This window comes from Stegostoma tigrinum, unplaced genomic scaffold (genome assembly GCF_030684315.1).
Source record: "Stegostoma tigrinum isolate sSteTig4 unplaced genomic scaffold, sSteTig4.hap1 scaffold_238, whole genome shotgun sequence".
Classification (NCBI taxonomy): domain Eukaryota; kingdom Metazoa; phylum Chordata; class Chondrichthyes; order Orectolobiformes; family Stegostomatidae; genus Stegostoma; species Stegostoma tigrinum.
In genome coordinates this window covers 149,420-169,966 of record NW_026728172.1, presented here as the reverse complement: position 1 = coordinate 169,966, position 20,547 = coordinate 149,420, and the positions used below count along the sequence as shown (strand labels likewise).

At 40.3% G+C, this 20,547-nt stretch overlaps 1 protein-coding gene across 1 annotated transcript; it reads left to right on the top strand.

The window, feature by feature from the left end:
• The first annotated feature begins 1,398 nt into the window (after nucleotides 1-1,398).
• Nucleotides 1,399-15,590, top strand: LOC132207987 (ral guanine nucleotide dissociation stimulator-like 1). The gene is made up of 8 exons (XM_059643762.1): nucleotides 1,399-1,481; nucleotides 2,042-2,074; nucleotides 3,914-4,065; nucleotides 5,787-5,846; nucleotides 8,331-8,505; nucleotides 10,262-10,477; nucleotides 13,900-14,014; nucleotides 15,478-15,590. Exons 3-8 carry the CDS (start codon nucleotides 4,007-4,009, stop codon nucleotides 15,588-15,590), a joined length of 738 nt encoding a protein of 245 aa, XP_059499745.1. The 5' UTR covers nucleotides 1,399-1,481; nucleotides 2,042-2,074; nucleotides 3,914-4,006.
• The last annotated feature ends 4,957 nt before the right edge of the window (nucleotides 15,591-20,547 follow it).

Genomic DNA, 20,547 nt, shown 5'->3' with positions numbered 1-20,547 from the left:
TGTGCTCTGCATGATGATTGTTTTTGTGGTGCAAAATTCTGTCAAGTATCCAGGGGAAAATGTGAGTTCATGATTGGACAGTTGTATAACTTCCATAAAGCGAACTTCCAGATTATGCAGTGAATTACAGTGCATGGTTTGCTAATCTTTCACAAATGTGCTTTGGCAGTGGTGCAGGGCACCGCAATAGTTCTTGCTGTGTGTACATTAATGTTCAAGACACAAAAGCTCCAAGTGTGAACAGCAGGTTCACAGATGACACAAGAATTGGAGCGGTAGTAAGTAGCAAAATGCCTTAGTTTCTCGGCACACATTGTTCCAGCTGTGGCTCAACTAATGTTATTTACAGTTCCATCATTACCCCATTGCTGTTATATTCAGGCAGTTATCCAATATTTTACCAACTTATCCACAGGCCCTCCTGCCTTCAAGAATATGTTTATGCACACACCAAGGTCCTTCTGATCCTCTGTCATCCAGACCCAAAACATCAACTTTCCTGCTCCTCTGAAGCTGCCTGGCCTGCTGTGTTCATCCAGCTCCACACCTTATTATCTCATTGAACATATATTCTCCTGACCTATTAGACCCCCAAAATGCTTCACCTCACACTTTTCTGTATTGAATTCTATTTGCCTCTGTTTAGGCCTTCTAACCAGCCCATATGCGTAACCTGAGAGACGAAGGCTTTTTGCTGTTTACAACCGTCCAATTCTTGTGTCATCTGTGAATCGGCTGTTCATACTTGGAGCTTTCGTGTCTTCAACATTAATGTACGCACAGTAAGAACTATTACTGTCCCCTGTGGTATGTTGCTGGATGAAAGCATCAAGTTGCCGAAAAGCCCTTCAAAAATCACATTTACTTCCTGCCACAAACCCAATTTTGGCTCCAATTTGCCAATTCGATGTATCTCCTAGGCTCTTAGGTTCTGAACCAACCCACCATCTGAGACCATTAAATTATTTCTTCAGGTAAGAGAGGTGTCTAATGAAAAGACATTGAGAAGAATTATATTCTTGAGTTTACAAAAAAATAACGTTTAAACTTGTTGAGACAAAGTTTTGGAGATCTGGTGAGGTAAATTGTTTTTATCTTCAAGCGAAATTGCACATTACGTAGAAAATTTCCAGTCTCCAAATGATGAGGTTACACAAATATTGAGTTTGGTTTCCAGTTCACAGATGAGGGATCAAACGTTTAACTTGCCTGGCCTTGATAGATCTAACTTTGCATTCCACTGTATAACTGTCTAAAATTTTGAGTCCTAAATTTTGATTCTAAATAGATTTAGTTGTATGATCAAGGGAATAAATAAGACATGGAGTAGTAATTTTGAGAAATAGGACAATGAGTTCACAATGGATTAAACAAATTCACCTCTCTTTTTCTAGGATATCGTTCAGGGAATTGTGCCGTACCTGGGAACTTTCTTCACAGAATTTTCAGCGCTGGATTCGGCTTTCCCGAATTACCATTCAGTAAGTCTCTCTTACAAGATTTGGATTCCTTATTTGCTGATGAGCGCTATTATTATGGTTTCATTGCAAGCTGCTTGTAGATGAGAATCAAAGCAATAAAAAAAATGAATGTTTGATTAATAATCCCAATCAGAATAATTTGATGCTTTGTGCTGTGAATCAAACAATTTGTAAACAAAGGAACATGCAAATCACTTTGCAGTTAATTGAATATGGGTTTAGTTTTTCAAAAGGTTGGATAAATTGCACATCATTTTTATTCTGTACAGGTAAATTGGTTACCTGGATGTCACTGCCTATTGAGCAGTTGAACAGCTGAGAATGTCTTCAGCTTGGTACTGATCTACTTGACTGGAGCAAAGGACTCTATGTAGTGTCCAAGATATGACCTGGTGGTATGACAGATCATTTGTGATTGGCCTTTGACGATATACTAAAATGGAACCAAGTTTACAGAGCTTGAATTTCACTTCTGATCTTTTAAATTTCATGATCTTGTAGTACTGTTTGACCTTTGTACATTTGAATTAATTTTCTTTGTCCTTGTCTATCTCTTACAGAATGGCTTGATCAACTTTGACAAGAGACAAAAAGTTAGTACTGAAAATTGCACTGTACAAAATGTTTGGAATTGTATGAAAGGGGAAAAGCATGCTTTTCAATCTTGTGCTGCTTTATTTGCTTGATGGGGGTGTAGGGGGAGTCGCCAACTGCATCCTAAATGTATATGGTCACTAATAAATCCAATAAAGAATTAAGGAGATGCTTTGTTGCTCAGAGCAGCCAGATTGCAGAAGCTGCTGCTACCAGGACTCGTTGAGAGGATGAGCACAGATGTATTTGAGAGAAAGTTAGATGTCAGAAAGGACACAACGGCATATTTAGAGTTTGAAGCAAGGTGGGAGAGGTGTATAGATCAGCATGGAGCAGTTCAGTCAAATAGCCTGCTTTTGCGCTGCTAATGTGCTGCAATTTACCTTTGAACAGTCACAGCCATGTACAGGATATGCTAGGCGTTATGTGTATGAAGATGTTGTTCAAATAATCTCAGTGTCATGGAAGCTATTTCATTATTGAAGACACTGGGGAAACAATCTCTCCATATTAGTATTTTCCTTTATATGAGAGGCATGATTTCGTCATGGGATGTCAGAAATTGAGGGAGTGCACCTGTTTGGATTCTCACTGACTGGGCAGTATGTTTTACTCCATATTTCTGAATTTGGTAACACCAAATTCTCAAACAACCCTGTTGTCATGGCTACTGTTGAGGGTATCATCAAATCCCTATAGTGTGGAAACAGGCCGTGCAGCCCAAAAAGTTCATAGGGCCACTCTGAAGAGGGTCCCACCCAGACCCATTCCCCATGTCTAACTCACTGAAGCAAAATATCCCTGGGCACTACGGGCAATTTAGCATGGGCAATCCACCTAACATGCACATCTTTGCACCTTGGGAGGAAACCAGAGCACCCAGAGATAACCCACTCAGATTGTATTTTCATCTGGTACTGCAACATTCAGCAGGCAACCTGAGAATATGAATTTGAGAGGAATTTGACCTTATGGCAAACAATGAATTCTTGCTTACAGAGCTGTAACTTGAGGTCCCTATGAATAAAATAGGTTCTGATGAGAAGCAGCTGATGCTGAATTTGCCAAACTGGGCCATGTGATGTAAAATCAGCTGGGTGGCAAAATAGGCATCCAACGCTGTGTGACTCCAATTCACCAGCTCGGAATGTAATCTGTCAAATGGCCCGCCATTTGTCGTGGCTGATGTGGATGTAGTGAAGTGTTTCTTTTCACTGACCTGTTGAAAACTGGCTGGCACTTTCCAACTTGGCAGTAACATGTTGTCAGAGTTTGACTTAGAAAGGTCTGCCCCTTTTTACATGTCAAATTGTGACAAGATTCAACCAAGAAGCCAATGAGGTTGAAAGAAAATCGTCCAGTAACTTTGAGCTGCTCATGGTCCATTCAATTTCATGGTGGTGCAACCTTGAAAAATTAACTCAACATTTTCACCGTCTGTCTTGGTATCAGTTACTATAGATCAGCCACTTATTTTGTACTTGGCAGACTTCCTTTTGCTTAGATCAATGATCTTTCATAACATTTCTTGTCTTCACCCTAAATCAGCTTATGGTTCTTAAGTGAATCTTTTTTAAAAATAATCCATCTTTGAAGCACTGTTTTGGGAATTAGTGTCCTGAAATCATCCTGGATAATTTGTACAGAAATATCTCCTTGAAAAGTCACATTTGTGTCATTTATTTCCAAAGCAGAAATATTTTTGTGACATGATGTACTGTGCACTTTGAATAAAGTTATTGATGCTGTTCAAAATACCACGGACTCGGATTTAGCAGAAGCAATTACAGCAGTTTAAACTTGCTTTAACAGCTCATTATTTATTTGTGTTCTTTCAGGAATATGAAATAATTTTGGGTATCAAATCCCTGCAGTTTGCTTGCTCATCTTACACCCTTCGTCCAAACGAGAATTTTCTAGACTTGTTCTTTATGCAACAATACTTAAGTGAGGATAGCGAGTACGTAACTGGTATTGTAGGAGTGTGCAGGTAAAGCAGTTAAGGGTTGTGTGTGAAATCTTCTCTAGTTATAATTGCTGTTTAATGCTAGTGAGCTGCCAGTTTACTTACTGTCTTCCTTTTCCTTGGCTTCAAATTTTTGACAATGAATTCTGACCTATGAGGATAAAGCCAGTTGCTCAATGAATCAATTCTGTTGTGTTGCATCAAAATGTGTTCTTTGGGATATAATAGTGCAGAGTATACTACCACTAAGCCAATGATTGCAGGAAAATGCAAAAAACTTGATGAATGACCAATTTTAGCAACATGTCCAAGAGCTCCTATTGTGGGTGCACCTACAAATCCAGGTGTAAATTGTACCAGTTTTGAGAAATGTTTCTTTTCCTTCCAATTTCTTTTCAATCCTATTACTAACATAAAATTAACAATAACCCTACACAATTGGTCAGCATTTTAAAGTATCTTTCAATGGTTGCCTAAAAACATCATTCCCTCATCTCGAAATAGCCACAGTATATTTTTAATAATGCAACCAAAAATAATCTCCAACTGAAAAACAAAACACTTTGCCATTGCTGGACCAGAGTTGATGAAGGAACCAGATTATAGATCACTGAAACTAATTTTTTGTTTTGACAGAGCAGGCTTTGTAATAATTACATTGTTTGAAAACAGTTTGCTTCTTCATAAATTGGTGGGCAGAAGTAATTATTTAAAATGCACCTGATGTATCAATTTACATTCCTGCTTTGAAAAACAAAGCTCACTATTAAGCCCGTCCTCAGGCTATGGATGACCATGTGCAGCAAGCACCTGGCATTATCGTCAATTCCATCAGTGGCACAGTCAGTATTGGGCCAACTTCAAACATGGTATTTATTGTAACGGTAATTACAAAATGTTACCGAAATTCACTTTACATAGATCATAAGTTATATTTAAACTTCTTTTGGACCTCTGGGATAGTTTGGTTGATTTTTGGACAGATTGTCTGAAAATATCAGCAACAGAAAGCCTGGTCAAGAGATATACTCCTTCATTTTACTATCTCCGAGATGTGGCATGTGGTGTTCTAGTCACCTGAAGTGACTGATTCATGACCACCTTTCATTGCTTGACATTGTCTGTACATTCACATGACAGTGTGGATGAGGCCCAGAGAAACTCCTGTATAACTTTACAACCTATTGTATCACCTTCGGCACTGGAAGTTTGATTCTCATGTTTTCCAGTTAACTTTTTTCAAGCCCAGTCCTTGTTATTTTTTTCTGTACCTGCTGTAGAAGTTCGAGCATTTTGTTCAATTCCATGTGTTCTGCAAAAAGACTGAGGGGGTTATCGTCTTGGTAAAAAATTACGCAAAGGAACCGCAGATACTGGGAATCAAAAACACAAAGAGAAATTGCTGAAAACATTCAGCAGGTCTGGCAGCGTCTGTCGAAAGAAAGCAGAGTTATCCTTCTGGTCTGGTGACATTTCTTCAGAACTCTTATTGTCTTGATCTGCTGTTCATAAAGCAGAAAAGATCGATGTGCCTACAGTGAGAACTTTTGTCGCTCATTACTCAAAGTAATGTTCAGTGTTCTCCTGCCTGAAAACACGTTCCTTTTGCAAACAAAATTATCATTCTGCAATTTCAAATCTATGTAAATGATTGATTTTGCCATAAATAATAAGAATATTGAACAAAAGCATCTGATTCTTCTTAAATGAATCTTGTCTGAAAATGTTTATTTGCCACCCTGCAGCTCCTCTGAACTCGAGAAACCGCCAAAGCCCAAAAAGAGTGTGTTTAAACGCCTCAGCTGGTAAGTATCCCATGTTAAGCACCGCAAATATCTCATTATTTCCTTTATTATTGGAATGAATGGACAGAAGGGTAATTCCATCTGTTCCTTGACAAATAGAGACATTTGATGTGTGGTCATTATTGCTTCATTGGAGTGAGATTTTTTAGTAACTGTTCGAGTAATTTGAGATGATGCAAGGAGTGGTGCTGTTATTCTCACCTCGTGCATGTGTCTAGTGTAGACTGATTGATAGAGATTCTTTGCTATGACCATGAGTGTAGAATGTGGACCTGTGATGAGCTTGGTATTGCCTAGCGATTCTCATTTATCCAGAGAAGTTTCTGCACCATGGCTAAATTTCACCGGAATAAATTTGTTTATGAGAGACAAGTAAGCAAAAAAGGTGTTACAGTGAATTAAATTTGCGAATTTGAGGGCCTGTATAATGAAAACTAGCAATGTTTAACAATTTTGAGTGAAAAATCAGATTTGTGTTCTACTTTGTGGGTCAGCAGGCAGCAGAAATTTCTTCTGTTGAAAAATTATCAGCCATGCTTCTCACATCTGAAGCTCCACCTCAAAATTACTATCTCAATGGAGTCAAGCTAGGTCAAGGGGAAGCACAACGAGATCTAGGTGTTCTTGTACATCAGTCAATGAAAGCAAGCATGCAGGTACAGCAGGTAGTGAAGAAAGCTAATAGCATGCTGGCCTTCATAACAAGAGGAATTGAGTATAGGAGCAAAGAGGTCCTTCTGCAGCTGTACAGGGTCCCGGTGAGACCGCACCTGGAGTATTGTGTGCAGTTTTGGTCTCCCAATTTGAGGAAGGATATTCTTGCTATTGAGGGAGTGCAGCGTAGGTTCACAAGGTCAATTCCCAGAATGGCGGAACTATCATATGTTGAAAGATTGGAGCGACTGGACTTGGAGACTTGAGTTTAGAAGGATGAGAGGGGATCTGATTGAGACGTATAAGACTATTAAGGGATTGGACACTGTGGAGGCAGGAAGCATGTTTCCGCTGATGGGTGAGTCCAGGACCAGAGGACACAGTTTAAAAATGAGGGGAAGGCCATTTAGAACAGAGTTGAGGAAAAACGTCTTCACCCAGAGAGTGGTGGATATATGGAATGCTCTGCCCCAGAAGGCAGTGGAGGCCAACTCTCTGGATGCTTTCAAGAAAGAGATAAACAGAGCTCTTAAAGATAGTGGAATCAAGGGTTATGGGGATAAGGCAGGAACAGGATACTGATTGTGGATGATCAGCCATGATCATAATGAATGGTGGTGCTGGCTCGAAGGGCCGAATGGCCTACTCCAGCACCTATTGTCTATTGTCTATAAAACTCAAATCTCTTTCCATGTAGGTGACATGAAAGTATGTGTTTGTGTTGTTGTGCATACATGTGTAAAGACTCCAAAGTTATTGTTTTTGATAATTTTCCTGAGTTGGGGATATTATTTTATATTTCTGTTCAATAGGTAAGGACTGACCAGAACTCAGCAAAGTCAGATTTTCCACCACCTACCCGTGTAGAGTTTCAGAGAAGCAAAACCATGCCTTGTTGCTGTGTTGTGCCTTGCAGTGATCTGGACTGTGACATGTGACTATTGTTATATAGAAACCAAGAAAGAGAAGGGAAACACTTATTCACTTCCTAGGATATCTTCTCTTTACATGAGTGTGGATGTTACATGGATGTGATTTAGGCTTCCGTGGCTTAATTGTGATTCTCGAAGTGCAGGCAATCAACGTTGCAGCATTAGTGTGCAATCTCACATTTCAGCAGCCATCTGCTCTTGCTCCCTGCACTATTTAATGCCTAATATACCAACAATCGGGATTTTCAGTGTAGGAATTTTTTTGTCATTGCATCTGCTGTACTTCTTTTGGGAGTTTTGGAAAATTTTCGATGTTAATTATGCAATATAAATGCAAATTGCTGAATAGAAATCCTAACGTTTGCAGTACCAATATACTGAAGGCCAAATTCAGAGTTCACTGTCCTACCTTACAAAGTGTTGTATACAGTTTTCTATCAATTATCAATGGTGTTACTTTGTTTTACGTTTTACTTTTAATAAACTGCAGCTTTCAGGATGAAATTACATACACATTAGCATGTGGCCAGGTTGGGGGAAATTTTCCACCCTGTGGGTATTCAAATCCACATTTTGCCTTTCATGAGATTGAAGTTGATAGCAGGTTGAACAAACACTGCAAAAAGCCCAGATTCTTGTGCCATTGGAATATGCAAACATTGTAACCTATTCATATACTCCCTAACTATTAGACAATGTAACGGTGTTCAATACTAGTAATGCGAGCTCTTGGTATGAGTGTGCCACTATTAATTTCTCACAGGTCAAATGTGGCGCGCATCAAACTCCTGGTACTCTCATCATCAATATACCTTCATTCTAGTTTAATTTTTTTTAACAGTTTCTCTAGAATGCAATGACATTTTCATGTTTGTTGTGTCCCCTTTCCCTTGTGCAGCCTGTTTTCAAAGAGAGGTGTTAAAATACACAACACTCAAACTAAAAGCTCTGAGCAGCGAGCATCCCTTCAGAATGAGGATTCAGACGACAGCATTACCGCAGCCAGCATTTTATCAGATTCCAGCCACTTGGAAATGGAAGAGCCGAGCACTTCGCAAAAAGCGCCGGAAAAGGTGAGACAGTGAGGCACTCATCACGTAAAATATGTTGTTCTTGGAGACTCTGGTTTGTCTAATAATGTCCAGACAGTTTTTTTCTTCTTTCTTTCCTTCCTTTCTTCTGCCTTCCTGCCGTCTTATTATCCTGACTACACTTTGGCAGTCAAGAGGATACAAGGGTACTCAGTGATACCGTCCCAGCCACTGGAGCTGGATGGCTGCCTAGCCAATCTCCTTCGCCTTTCTTTTAAGAGCTATTAGCCGAATAGCCATTTTGATGTTTCAGCCAGACTGAAATCCTTAAAGTGAATGCCGTTCCACCAAGCATCTTCATACCTGGCTGCTGCCAGCAATTTTCCGTCCCAAGTCCCACTTGCCAAAGTTGGGTTACTTGCTTTCAGAACGAAGGCAAGACAGCTGTGCAATTCCCAGCCAAATTCAACCTTTGTGCTGGTTACTGAAGCATTTGATTCCAGAAAAGGTGTTATTCGCTCACGAAGTGAGAGCTGATTTAATTTGTTTTTTTTGAGTTGTGCTGTTGGCTTTGTTTTGCTTAGATATTTTATATGATTTTATACTAATAGCCAAAATACTTCATCTTTAATTATTCACAGCATGTTTAATTTCTACACAGTAAATTTTAGTGCATGGGGTACATCTGTCGCAGCTTGAAGCGCACTGCCCACAAAAACAGTATTTAGAGTATGTTGGATAGGTCTTGATCCAGCAATTGCAACAAAGTAATGCAGCTCTCTGCATGGAGTCCTCGTGACTGCACGTTTTGTTTTTCTTCAATATTTGGGCTTTGAGCTGTTGATTAGTGCGTTCTGTGCTGAAGACCATTGTATCTTGGGAGATTATCAAAGTTGTGTTATGGTTATTGTTTACAGAATATGTCTAGGACTTGTCCCAGGGATATTTTCATAATGTATTCCCCTAAGAATTGGGCTAAGTATTATTAGGTCACATTTAGGTGTTTTGGAGTGGTATTTCTTTGTTTCAAAATACCCTCTTCCTTTTTATGGATTCTCCTGTTTAGTGTTGTGACTCCCTGTATGTTAATCATAAACTGAGAGCTGCAGTGACTTGGATGATTTCATTCTGGTTTCTTTAGTTCTCTGCTGTATGTGGTTTGCTGCTGCTGTCTGTCTTTCTTTCTGCCAGTGGTGCTGTGCTGCACACATTCTGACCTGCACAATGCACTGGTTGGCCCATTCGCAGTCACCTGCAATTCATAAATGTGTTTTAACTTCAAACAGTATAGTTGTATTCAAGATTTCTGTGCGTAGCAGGGTGAAGTGGGCAAATAAATATTTATGTAAGCATGTTCACATACTGAGTGCAAACTGAAACCCCAAAGGTTTATCTGACAAACTTAGAATTGAAGCACCAGTTTACATGGTCAAGTGAAATGACCACAATGTTATTATGCTGAAGGAAACTAATTAGTAATTTATGGGCATGCTAAGTACTGAATTGTTGATGTTGACTGAACAGCTAGTAAACACAAGCGGGAGTATAATTCCTCAGAAGTGATCTTTACGGGTAGAGGAAAGAACTGCAAGTTAAATATTTCACAAGACAGCAACGACCAAGAATTCATGTGCAACTTCATGTTCTTACAATTAAGCTGTCCTGTGCAGAATGCCTTCACCTTTGTGGGCAGCAGGACAGCATATTTTGTGTAATAATAAATATAACTGGAAAGGGGGAAGTATCTAATATGCAACAATTGACAAACGTTTTCTTAAACAAAATAATTATTCCACAGCCATTAAGATCCGTGGATACTGCCTCCTCTGGAGGTTTATCCAACAGTGGTGCATCAGCAAAATCAAATTATGACAAAGCCAAGTCTCGTAGGCGTGCAGGTTTGGGCAGCTGCTGGTGTGCAACACGTCGGAGGGACAACCGCCAGAATGAGAAAAGCTGCCTCATCCGAGTCAGATTAGAGGAGGACAGAGCACAAGAATTCAAAACTATTTTGGTAAGTCCCTGGACTGGTTGCTCTCGTCATGCTCGGTCCAAATAATTGCCATTGCTCCCTGCCAGTATCGCAAGAGGAATTTTTATCCCAATTATTTGTTGCGATGCAGTCATATTCAGTGTGTATTTTCCACATTGCTGAAGCCTTTTTTGCTCTATGAGAGTGCTTTGACCATCATTTTGATCCTGTTTTGTAATGCAGTAGCAATGTTTAGGTTTTAGGCCTGAACACATTTTCCTTGCATTTCTCCTTTAAGTGTACATGGCAAGGTGCAGCGCTCTGTTGCCCCATTTTGGGGACTGGCTGATAACTATTGAAGAGGAAATATCACAAATTAACACGCACCATTAACTGTACAATAAATCAGCAAGGAGGTACCAGATCTTCAGTTAGCTGACCACAGGCACTTTGGTCCATCTGTAAGCCAATCGAGTAATACTAACAGAGATATTGAATATTTCTTTCCTGGCTTTGGCTCATGTGAAATTTAAAAGGCTGGTGCATGGAAGAAAGCACATCAAAAATGGGTTGGAGAAGAACATAGAACATTACAGCACAGTACAGGCCCTTCGGCCTTCGATGTTGTGCCGACCTGTCATACCAATCTGAAGCCAATCTAACCTACACTATTCCATGTACGTCCATATGCTTGTCCAATGACGACTTAAATGTACCTAAAGTTGGTGAATCTACTACCGTTGCAGGCAAAGCGTTCCAATAGCAAGAGTGCAATCCAAAACAGAATAATTGCCTATTGGCTAGTTCAGGGAAGTCGAAGGAATATTGGCCAAATTAGAAGGCACATAGGTTGTTTTGTTTGATCATGCATTTTCCTTGACAGGATCAGTCGTACTCTGATTGTGCCTCCACAGAGGTCAGTGTGATGTGTGGAAATTGCTTCTAGTGTTTAAATATTGTTAACAAACAGCGCCTCTTTACTCTGGTGAAGAGAACATTTGTTAGCTTGTCAGTGAGTTGGAGATGGGGCAGAACCAGCCTAAGATCTGAGGCAGAATTTGGATAAGCAAATGGCAAACAGCTTGTTTAAATTGAACATCTATGAAACACAGAAAACAAAATTCTCAACCAAAATGACGAAAATGTCTCCTGCTGAATGTGCAACAAATTGTTGCCAACTAATACAGTCATGAGAGGCCAACTAGAAAATCGTGGAATGTTATCACAAAGCAAAACAAAATCTTGACTTATTGTGTCTGTGTTAAATCTCAGTGAGAAGTAGCCTAATTCGCCACCCATCTCCCCCACCACAACCACCATTGCCCTTTTTAGCCCTGCCCTGCAAATTTTGCTCCATGCAATTATTCAGTTGTCTTTAGAAAGTTATTTAATCTGCTTTAACCACCTATTCGTACATTGCGGTTTGGAAAAAGCAGGATTCTTTTTTGTTTTTGCTTTTTCTCCCCACCAATGACCTTAGATTTTGACCTTGGTACATAGTGTCAGAAGGACCAGTAAACAGTTTCCCTCATTTACTTTAGTTAGCCTGAGCAAATGACTGTTCTTCATGATTCTATGTTCTAATCCTTACCCAATTTTGAGTCTATACCGCCACTGCCCATTTCATTCCACAGGCTTCAATTTTGCTTGCACACTTGTGTGGCACTTCTTCGAACATAATTTAGAAAATCCAATTTATCACCAATGAATCACTAAAATTAGTGATTAATCATTTAAAGTCTGAGCATACAGAGTGGAAAAGGTATTGGTTATTCAAAAAAGATCACTTTTGGGGATGTTAGTTAATGTAAAATAACAAGGTGTTGAGCTGGATGAACAGAGCAGGCCAAGCAGCATCAGAGGAGCAGGAAGGCTGACGTTTCGGGCCTAGACCCTTCCTTAGAAAGATAATGTAGTTCATCTAATCTCTAGTTGTGTAATATTTGACTCTACCACTTATAGAATTGTCGAGACGTACCGAACAAAATATCCCCCCAAACCTTTCCTATTTATGTACTTATTCAAATGTCTTTTAAACATTGTAATTGTGTCTACATCTGCCACTTGCTCAGGAATTTAATTCCACTACATTTTTTGGATTTTTCAGATTTGCTATCCATTAATATATTTAATATGATCTTTGCTTTTGACTGGGTGGCAAAAGTAGTTTTTTTAGCCATGAACTATAGCAAAATTAAAGTAGAATTAAGTGTGAGTTTACTCAACCAGAAAACATTGCAGTTCTCCAGAAGAAACAGAAAATTTACTGGTGCATTTCATCTTCCAGGTCATTGCTCAAACTTGAGCTGAGAAAAGCATTCTCCAAATATAACAGAGAATTAAACAAAAGCAGACAATTGCCCAAAAAACTGGTCTTCTCAATATCCTGCCTATCAAATATTATTCCTGTACAGTCACATTATGATTAAATATTTGCACTGTCTTCAAATCACAAATTGCTAACTGTTTCAAACTGTTAAAGCAATTTTATGAATAATTTATATGAATAAGCATAACATTAGGAAATGTCAGACTTCACAAACAACATTGAGCCATTTGCTGTAATGACAATAAATGTTAAAAGCAGGCAAATTGTATGGGGGTAACAAAGTGGGAAGCTGGATGAACACAGCAGGCCAAGCAGCAGAGCATCTCAGGAGCACACAGTCTGGCCTTTCAGGCCTAGACCCTTTTCTGATGAAGGGTCTAGGCCTGAAACATCAGCTTTTGTGCTCCAAAGATGCTTCTTGACCTGCTGTGTTCATCCAGCTCCACACTTTGTTATCTTGGATTCTCCAGCATCTGCAGTTCCCATTATCTCTGATACAATTTTAACCTCATTGTGAAGCCTCTTCCAGGGATACCTAACCTGAAGAAGTTACCCTCCTCTCTCCGGAAAAACCTCAGTGGATCTTTCTCCCACTGCAACTCTCTTGTAATCTCTTCAGCCTTGAAACAAAGCTTTTCTGTTGAAGGATCTGTGCCCGAAACATCAGCTTTTGTGCTCCTGAGATGCTGCTTGGCCTGCTGTGTTCATCCAGCTCCACATTTTGTTATCTTGGACTCTCCAGCATCTGCAGTTCCCATTATGTCAAATGGTATGGGGGTTTTGGGTGGGAGGGGATGGAAGTGGATTATTTAAATTATGAATTTCGTCATTAGTTACTTGTTTCAAACTGTGTGTATAGGTAAACTTGATCACTGGGCTCTGTTTCCATTCAAATTCCAACCTTTACTGTTCACAGTAACTGTGTTATGGAGCATCGAATGCAGATTTTACAATAACTGTCCTACCAGATATTATTTCATTAATGTAACTTTTACAGCTTACAGTGTAATGTCCCAATTAGTTTTCTGGGTGAAAGCAGCAATATTTATAAGCCCTTTGGAAATTGAGGCATTATATATTTCATTTGGTGTGTGTGTCTAATGCATTAATGAAAAGTGAATGTTGTTTTAATTAGGTGACTAATCAAGATCGTGTATCTGAAGTTGTCAACAAAGCCATGACCGCGCTCAAATTTGAACCCGAGCGTCCTCAGGAATTTGATCTAGCACAGATCATTGAATCAAATAAAGGTGAGCAGTAGAAATTGCTTCAATTTAAGTTAAATCTATTTCTGAACAGCATAACAACTGCAAGGGAATTGATATTTTCTTTTGATTTCACCAAAAAGCTGCAGATATCTAAATTTGTATCATTGAACATACCCAAGCATGTTCAGCAGGATTCAACTCTGAGGAATGTAAAGCCAATAAACAACTAATACCTGCACCTAATAAAAGCAAATTATTTCATCAGATTGCCCTAAAGCCAAATCAGAACAAAGAACCACAAATGCTGGAAATCAGAAACTGCTGGAAAAGAACAGCAGCAGTAGCAGCACATGTAGAGAGAAGTCAGGGGTAGTGTTTAGAGTCCAGTAGCCCTTTTGTAAAACTACCTAAAGCCATATTGAGTGAAGGATGTACATCGGGATTTGGGTGTGGCATTAAATCCTGAATTATTCGCATTGTTAGCACATTGTTCTGCTTTGTTCATTCTTATTTTAACTGGTTATTCCAAAATAAATGTTTCCTGTTGCTGAAATCAATCTGTTCTTCCCCTCTTTTTGGCCCGTGGCTGAGAGACCAGAAACATGGTTGGGGTCACTGCTGTCAAGTTGCTAATCTGTCGCAACCCTCCCCCAACCATTTCCTGGTGAAAAGTAGAAACGAGGTCTCATGGGTTTAATTCTGCTGTGGTGTAAAACTTGCCATCCAGGCTGTGTTAAGCAGAATGCCTTATGAAAATGAAAGGTCCCAATGCCTTTGCAGCATGCTATCCCTGTCAGATTTCACAGAAAAGAAAAATCAGTTCCCTGGACGTAAGTCTCACTGACAAAGCTGGAATTTATTCTGCATCCATCATAGCCCTCAGAAAATGGCCATTCACTGGATCACTAACTCGTGTTTGATTTAGGTGCCCTCAGTGGTGTTAGTTTCATGATTCCAACACAATGCTGAAGGAGAGGATAGCTTTTCTCAGTGTTTTCGCATTGATCACACTGCACCTTTTTGTGTTTGATGCTGGTATCAGCAGAAGTGACCATGTAGCTGCTGGGTCATTCGTGAATCAATTGGGGTTTTGCGTTGTTCTGTAGTAAGGAAAATCTGACATCTTTACCTGGGCTACTGTATGCTGACTCTTCACAGCCTCATATGTGGCCTAATAAAGCCACTCAATTGTACAAACTGTCATGAAGAAGGCATGTGCCATCGGACAGTGAGAGGTTTGAAATGGATTTTAGTCTTGACCAACAATGCTCATCCTGAGAATGGGTCTCAGATATAATGGTTTTCAGTTATTGAGTTTACCTAATTTGGTATAACTCCAAGATTTTCTCTTGTGTTTTGTAATACGTTCTGAATCCTTGCAGTACATTTGTTCTGTTCCTCCCAGCCATTGATATTTCCGTATCCAGGAAGCAGTTGGACCTGTGCACAATTAATATGATGAAAACACGTGTGAATAATAATGTGCTTTCCCTCTGCTTTTTCAGTGCTCATACTTCCGGCCGATGCCATCCTGTATTATGCAATGAACAAGAAAGTGAATCATGACTTCATCCTGAGATTCACTGAAAGAAGATCTTCATGTCTATGCAAGTTGTAGCTGTCAGGAACATAATGTTTCATGGGACTCTGTTGGATCTAAAATCTCTGCTCAGTACCAAAAACCCTGCAATATATGAATAAATTACTTTGGCAGTGTTCTACTTTAAATTATTGGACAATTTGGAGAGAGTGACTTGACTTCAGACAATTGCTTAACATTAACTTTTGAGTCCAGTGCTTGTTTGTCCTTTTCAAACATCTTGCACATCAGCTATTTTTTCTGGAATGCTGGAGAATTGAACCCTGCCACCGGTCTTCTATGAACATCACAGTCATGTATCAATTGGTTGGATGAGAAAAAGAATCGTTTACGTATCAATCTTGTTGACCAATTGTGATTGAATTTGCTTGGGTTCCTCAATGGTTGTTTGGTTAAAAAGCAAACCAGCCATTTGTTCAGCCAATGGCAGGATGATGAATACTTCAACTGAAGTGTTTGGTTTGGCCTTTAAACTCTTCAGCACTCCATTCCTGCCTTCAATATTTTCATTTCTCCAGTGGTTTAAACTAATTTGGACAGAATGCCATTGACATGCCTTCAACAAAGGGTAACTACCAGAAATAATAGAGTTGTTTATTACTGCCAGTCATATTGCACTTGTTTGAGACCTTAACTGTTTTTACTTAATGTTCAATTTTACAACAATTTAACATAAAATTATTGTGTCATAGTGGGACATATGAGTGAGACTGTGTGAGTGAGAGTCAGAGTAAGCGATGTGTGAGTGAGACTGTGAGTGTGTGTAAGAGTGAGACTGTGAAGTTAGAGTAAGACTGTACGTGTGAGTGAGACTGAATGACAGTCAGTGTGAGACTGTGTGAGTGATACTGAGAGTTTCTGTGTGAGTGGGTGTGAGAGAGTGGGACTGTATGAAGTCAGAGTGAGACTGTGAGTGAGAGCATGTGTGCGAGTGAGACTGTGAGAGAGAGAGTCAGAGTTAGATTGAGAGAGAGAGAGAGAGACTAGGGATTTGTATGTGAATGAAACCGTGCATTTGTGAGAGTGAGACCATATGTGTGACTAAGAACATGTGTGAGTGAGAGAGTCTGAGTGGGACTGTGTGTGAGTGGGTCTGTGGGTGAGTGAGTGAGTCTGTGTGTCAGTGAGTCAGAGTGAGACTGAGAGAGAGAGAGTAGGAATTTGTATGTGAATGAGACCATGCATTTGTGAGAGTGAAAACATGTGTGTGACTAAGAACATGTGTGTGAGTGAAAGAGTCTGAGTGGGCCCGTGTGTGAGTGGGCCCGTGTGTGAGTGGGCCCGTGTGTGAGTGGGTCAGAGTGAGACTGAGAGAGAAAGAGTAGGAATTTGTATGTGAATGAGACCGTGCATTTGTGAGAGTGAGGCCATGTGTGTGAATAAGAATGTGTGTGTGAGAGAGTCTGAGAGAGACTGTGTGTGAGTGAGACTGTGTTAGTGAGACTGCGAGTGATCCGATGTGAGTGTGACTGTGAGTGAGAGTTTGAGTGACACAGTGAGATTAATTGAGAATGTATGATTGAGTGTGAGACTGAATATTAGTCAGACTGAATAAGATTGTGTGAGAATGTATGAGTGAGAGAGCATGTGTAATTGAGTGAGTTTGAACAAGACCATGTGTGATTGAGACTGTGAACTCAGAGTGAGATTGTGTATGAGTGAGACTGTGTGAGTGTGAGAGGCAAGGTGTGTGAGAGTGAAATCGTGGGAAGTCAGAGTGATACTGTGTGTTTGAACCTCCAAGTAAGACCGTGTGAGGGTGAGACTGTGTGCGAGTGAGTCTATGTACGGGTGAGACTGCATGCGAGTGAGACAGCGTTATGAGTGAGACTGTGTGTGTGAGATATGTACGGGTGAGACTGCGTGCGAGTGAGACTGTGCGCAGGTGAGACTCTGTGTGAGTGAGTCTCTGTGTGGGTGAGACTGTGCACTCAAATGAGACTGGCTAAGAGTGTCAGAGACAGCCTGTGTGAGTGAGACTGAGTTGGTGCGTGAGAGTCAAAATTGGGCATGTGTGTTATTGAGCCTGAGTTTGTGCATGTGACACAATGTGAGTGTCTGTGTGGGAGGGAGTCAAATTACATGTGTGAGACTGTGTGAAGTGAGAATGAGACTGTATGTGTGAGACTGAGACCATGTGTGTGAGTGAAAAAGTCAGAGTGAGACTGTGTATGCGTGTGACTGAAGCTGCAAAGTCAGCGTGATACTGTATGAGTGAGAGCGTGTGAGATTAGATTGGATTCCCTACAGTGTGGAAACAGGACCTTTGACCCCACAAGTCCACACTGCCCCTTGAAGCATCCCACCCAGACCCATCCCCCTACAACCCACACACTCCCAAACACTACGGGCAATTTAGCGTGGCCGATCCACCTCACCTGCACATCTTTGGACTGTGGGAGGAAACCGGAGCACCCAGAGGAAACCCACGCAGACACGGGAAGAATGTACAAACTCCACACAGACACTCACCGGAGGCTGGAATCGAACCCGGGTCCCTGGCGCTGTGAGGCTGCAGTGCTAAACACTGAGACACCATGCCACCCTTGAGATTGTGCTTGTGATACTGTGTGAGACTGAGTGTGAATGAGACTGTTTGAGAGTGTGAGGGAAGGGAGTCAGTCCATGTGTGTGAATGAGTCCATACTTGTGAGTGAAACTGAGTGTGAGTGAGGCTGCGTGAAGTGTGAGTCAGACTGACTGAGTGTGTGTGTGAGCGACTATAACAGGCTGAGTGAGAAATTGTGTGTGTAAGTGTGAGACTGCGAATGAAACTGTCAGAGTGTAAGAGTGAGGGAGTGTGTGTATGAGAGGATATATGAGAGTAAAGTGCAAGCCATCTCAGGGGAAAAAAAAACTAACAAACTAACCATTTATCCAGACCATTAGGTGGGATGATGAGTACTTCAGCTGGTTTGTTTGGCTCGGCCTTTAAAGTCTCCAGCCAACCTTTTGTTTCCAGAGGCTTTAACTAATTCTGCATTAAAAACCCATTGATGTTTTTTTAACTCACTGCAACTGCAAGAAATAACAGCACTGTTTATTATTGCCAGTGGTATTGCACTTGTTTGAGACTTTAATTAATGCTCAGCTTTATAATGAATTTATTTTGAATGGTTATATTGTGAGATGTGCGTGCGTGTGTAAGAGAATATATATTTGTAAAGTGCAAACCATTTTGGGGATAAAAGGTATTTAAAAGATGTACAGGGGACCAGATCACCTCAGACATGAATACTGTAAGACACTTGTTGTTCCTAGTTTATCTGCTCATGTTCCATTACTCAGACCTGTCATTGTTTCAAGTGGGTCTCATTGGTTAACAGCCAATTTGAAACTCATTCATTGACCTTTTCATCTTCATGCAATCACATCTCACGTGCAGGACAGCGTTGGTTATGTATATTCACTTTTCACATGGATCCAAAACAAAAATCCATTCAAAGTAGCAAAATATCAGGAATTTTTAACAGTATTTGAGTCTCTGTCAAATTCACATTTGCACGATGTATAAATTAACACCAGGAACAACAAGCACTTTAACATTTCTGGCATTCCTTTCTTCCACAGGCAATGTTCGAGCCTCCTTCCCAATGTGAATCAATGAGCTCTGGTGAGGAAGGGCTTTAGAGAGCTCACCGCCCTGATTTTTGAGAGGTCATATGTATTTTATTTCCTTCTCCTCCTGTAAATCGCTTGGTGCTCGACATAGGATTCACTAATTAGACATTTACACATAACCACTTTAAAATTAAAATGGTTCACCATCGAGGCTATGCCAACAATACCAGCCACAGGTAGAAGAGAAAATCATCTGAGTTCTTTGTCTAAGTTTGTTTCTAAAAATAGTGTTCAGTAAATGTTTTCAATGTTCTTACATTTGTTTTAAATTAAAAAACTTAAATTGCAATCTTTTGTTTCATTCTTTTGAAGTAGAAGACAAATTCTAGGCTGAGGGAGTATACTTCATCTCTAATTAGTGCTGCTTCACTAAATATAACCTCCTATCAGCAATTTGTGTTGAGAGCTCACCTCCACGAACCATGTATCTGGGGCAATTGATAGTCATAATCCTAGAGAGCAAGGCAGGTACCTTGGCATCACACAGGAAATCTCTATTGGGGGGGCAGCTGATGGACAAACTGGTTGAACAAATAATGGCTCTGCCAGGATTGGAACAGTTTGTTTGCAATACGTGGGAAAGGTGCCTCCATTAAAAATGGCCTCTGACATCCGTCTACTCACTTGCATCACTGACCCCATGCCATTTGTAAAATGCAAGCCTCAGTGCAAAGGCCACATTGGTCTTGATGCACTTTCAAAGAATTTCTGTGCAAGACTGTTGAATAATGGTGTTTGCAGTGACTGTCACATCAGCGCTGTGGGGCAACTCGTGCTGGCACAAGCATTGGTGGGACAGATAAAAGAGTTAGCTCCAGGAATAGTGGGTGTACTGTTGTAGTTTTCCTCATCTTTGGATTCTGGGGAAGTATCTGGAAAACTGCCAATGTGACACCCCTATTCAAAAAGAGAGGGAGGCAAAAGGCAGGTAACTTTAGGCCAAACATTTAATGTTGAAAAGGTGTTGGGATCAATCATTAAGGAAATAATAACAGTGCATTTGGAAAGCAATAATCTAATTAAACAGAGTCATCATGACTCCATGAAAGAGAAATCATGTCTGACTATTAGTTTTTTGAAGAATGCTGAACCAGAGCAGTTAGGGGGGAACCAGTACATGTGTTATATTTGGAATTCGAGCAGGCGTTCATCAAGGTACCTCACAAAAGGTTAAGCCTTACAGTAAAAACCATGGTGTTGGAGGTGATAAGTTGACATGGATGGAGAATTGGCTAACAGCCAGGAAGCAGTGAGCAGGGATTAGAGGTTCTTTTCCAACTTGGTGACCTGCGACCAGTGGAGTTTCACAGGGATCAGTACTGGGACGGCAACTGTTTACAACAAATATAAATAA

Excerpts from the sequence above, each read along its gene's own strand:
- LOC132207987 (XM_059643762.1), top strand. The coding sequence starts at position 4,007 with ATGCAACAATACTTAAGTGAGGATAGCGAGTACGTAACTGGTATTGTA. Across the intron at positions 10,478-13,899 it reads AAGAATTCAAAACTATTTTG|GTGACTAATCAAGATCGTGT; the intron begins GTAAGTCCCTGG and ends TGTTTTAATTAG. Across the intron at positions 14,015-15,477 it reads GATCATTGAATCAAATAAAG|TGCTCATACTTCCGGCCGAT; the intron begins GTGAGCAGTAGA and ends CTGCTTTTTCAG.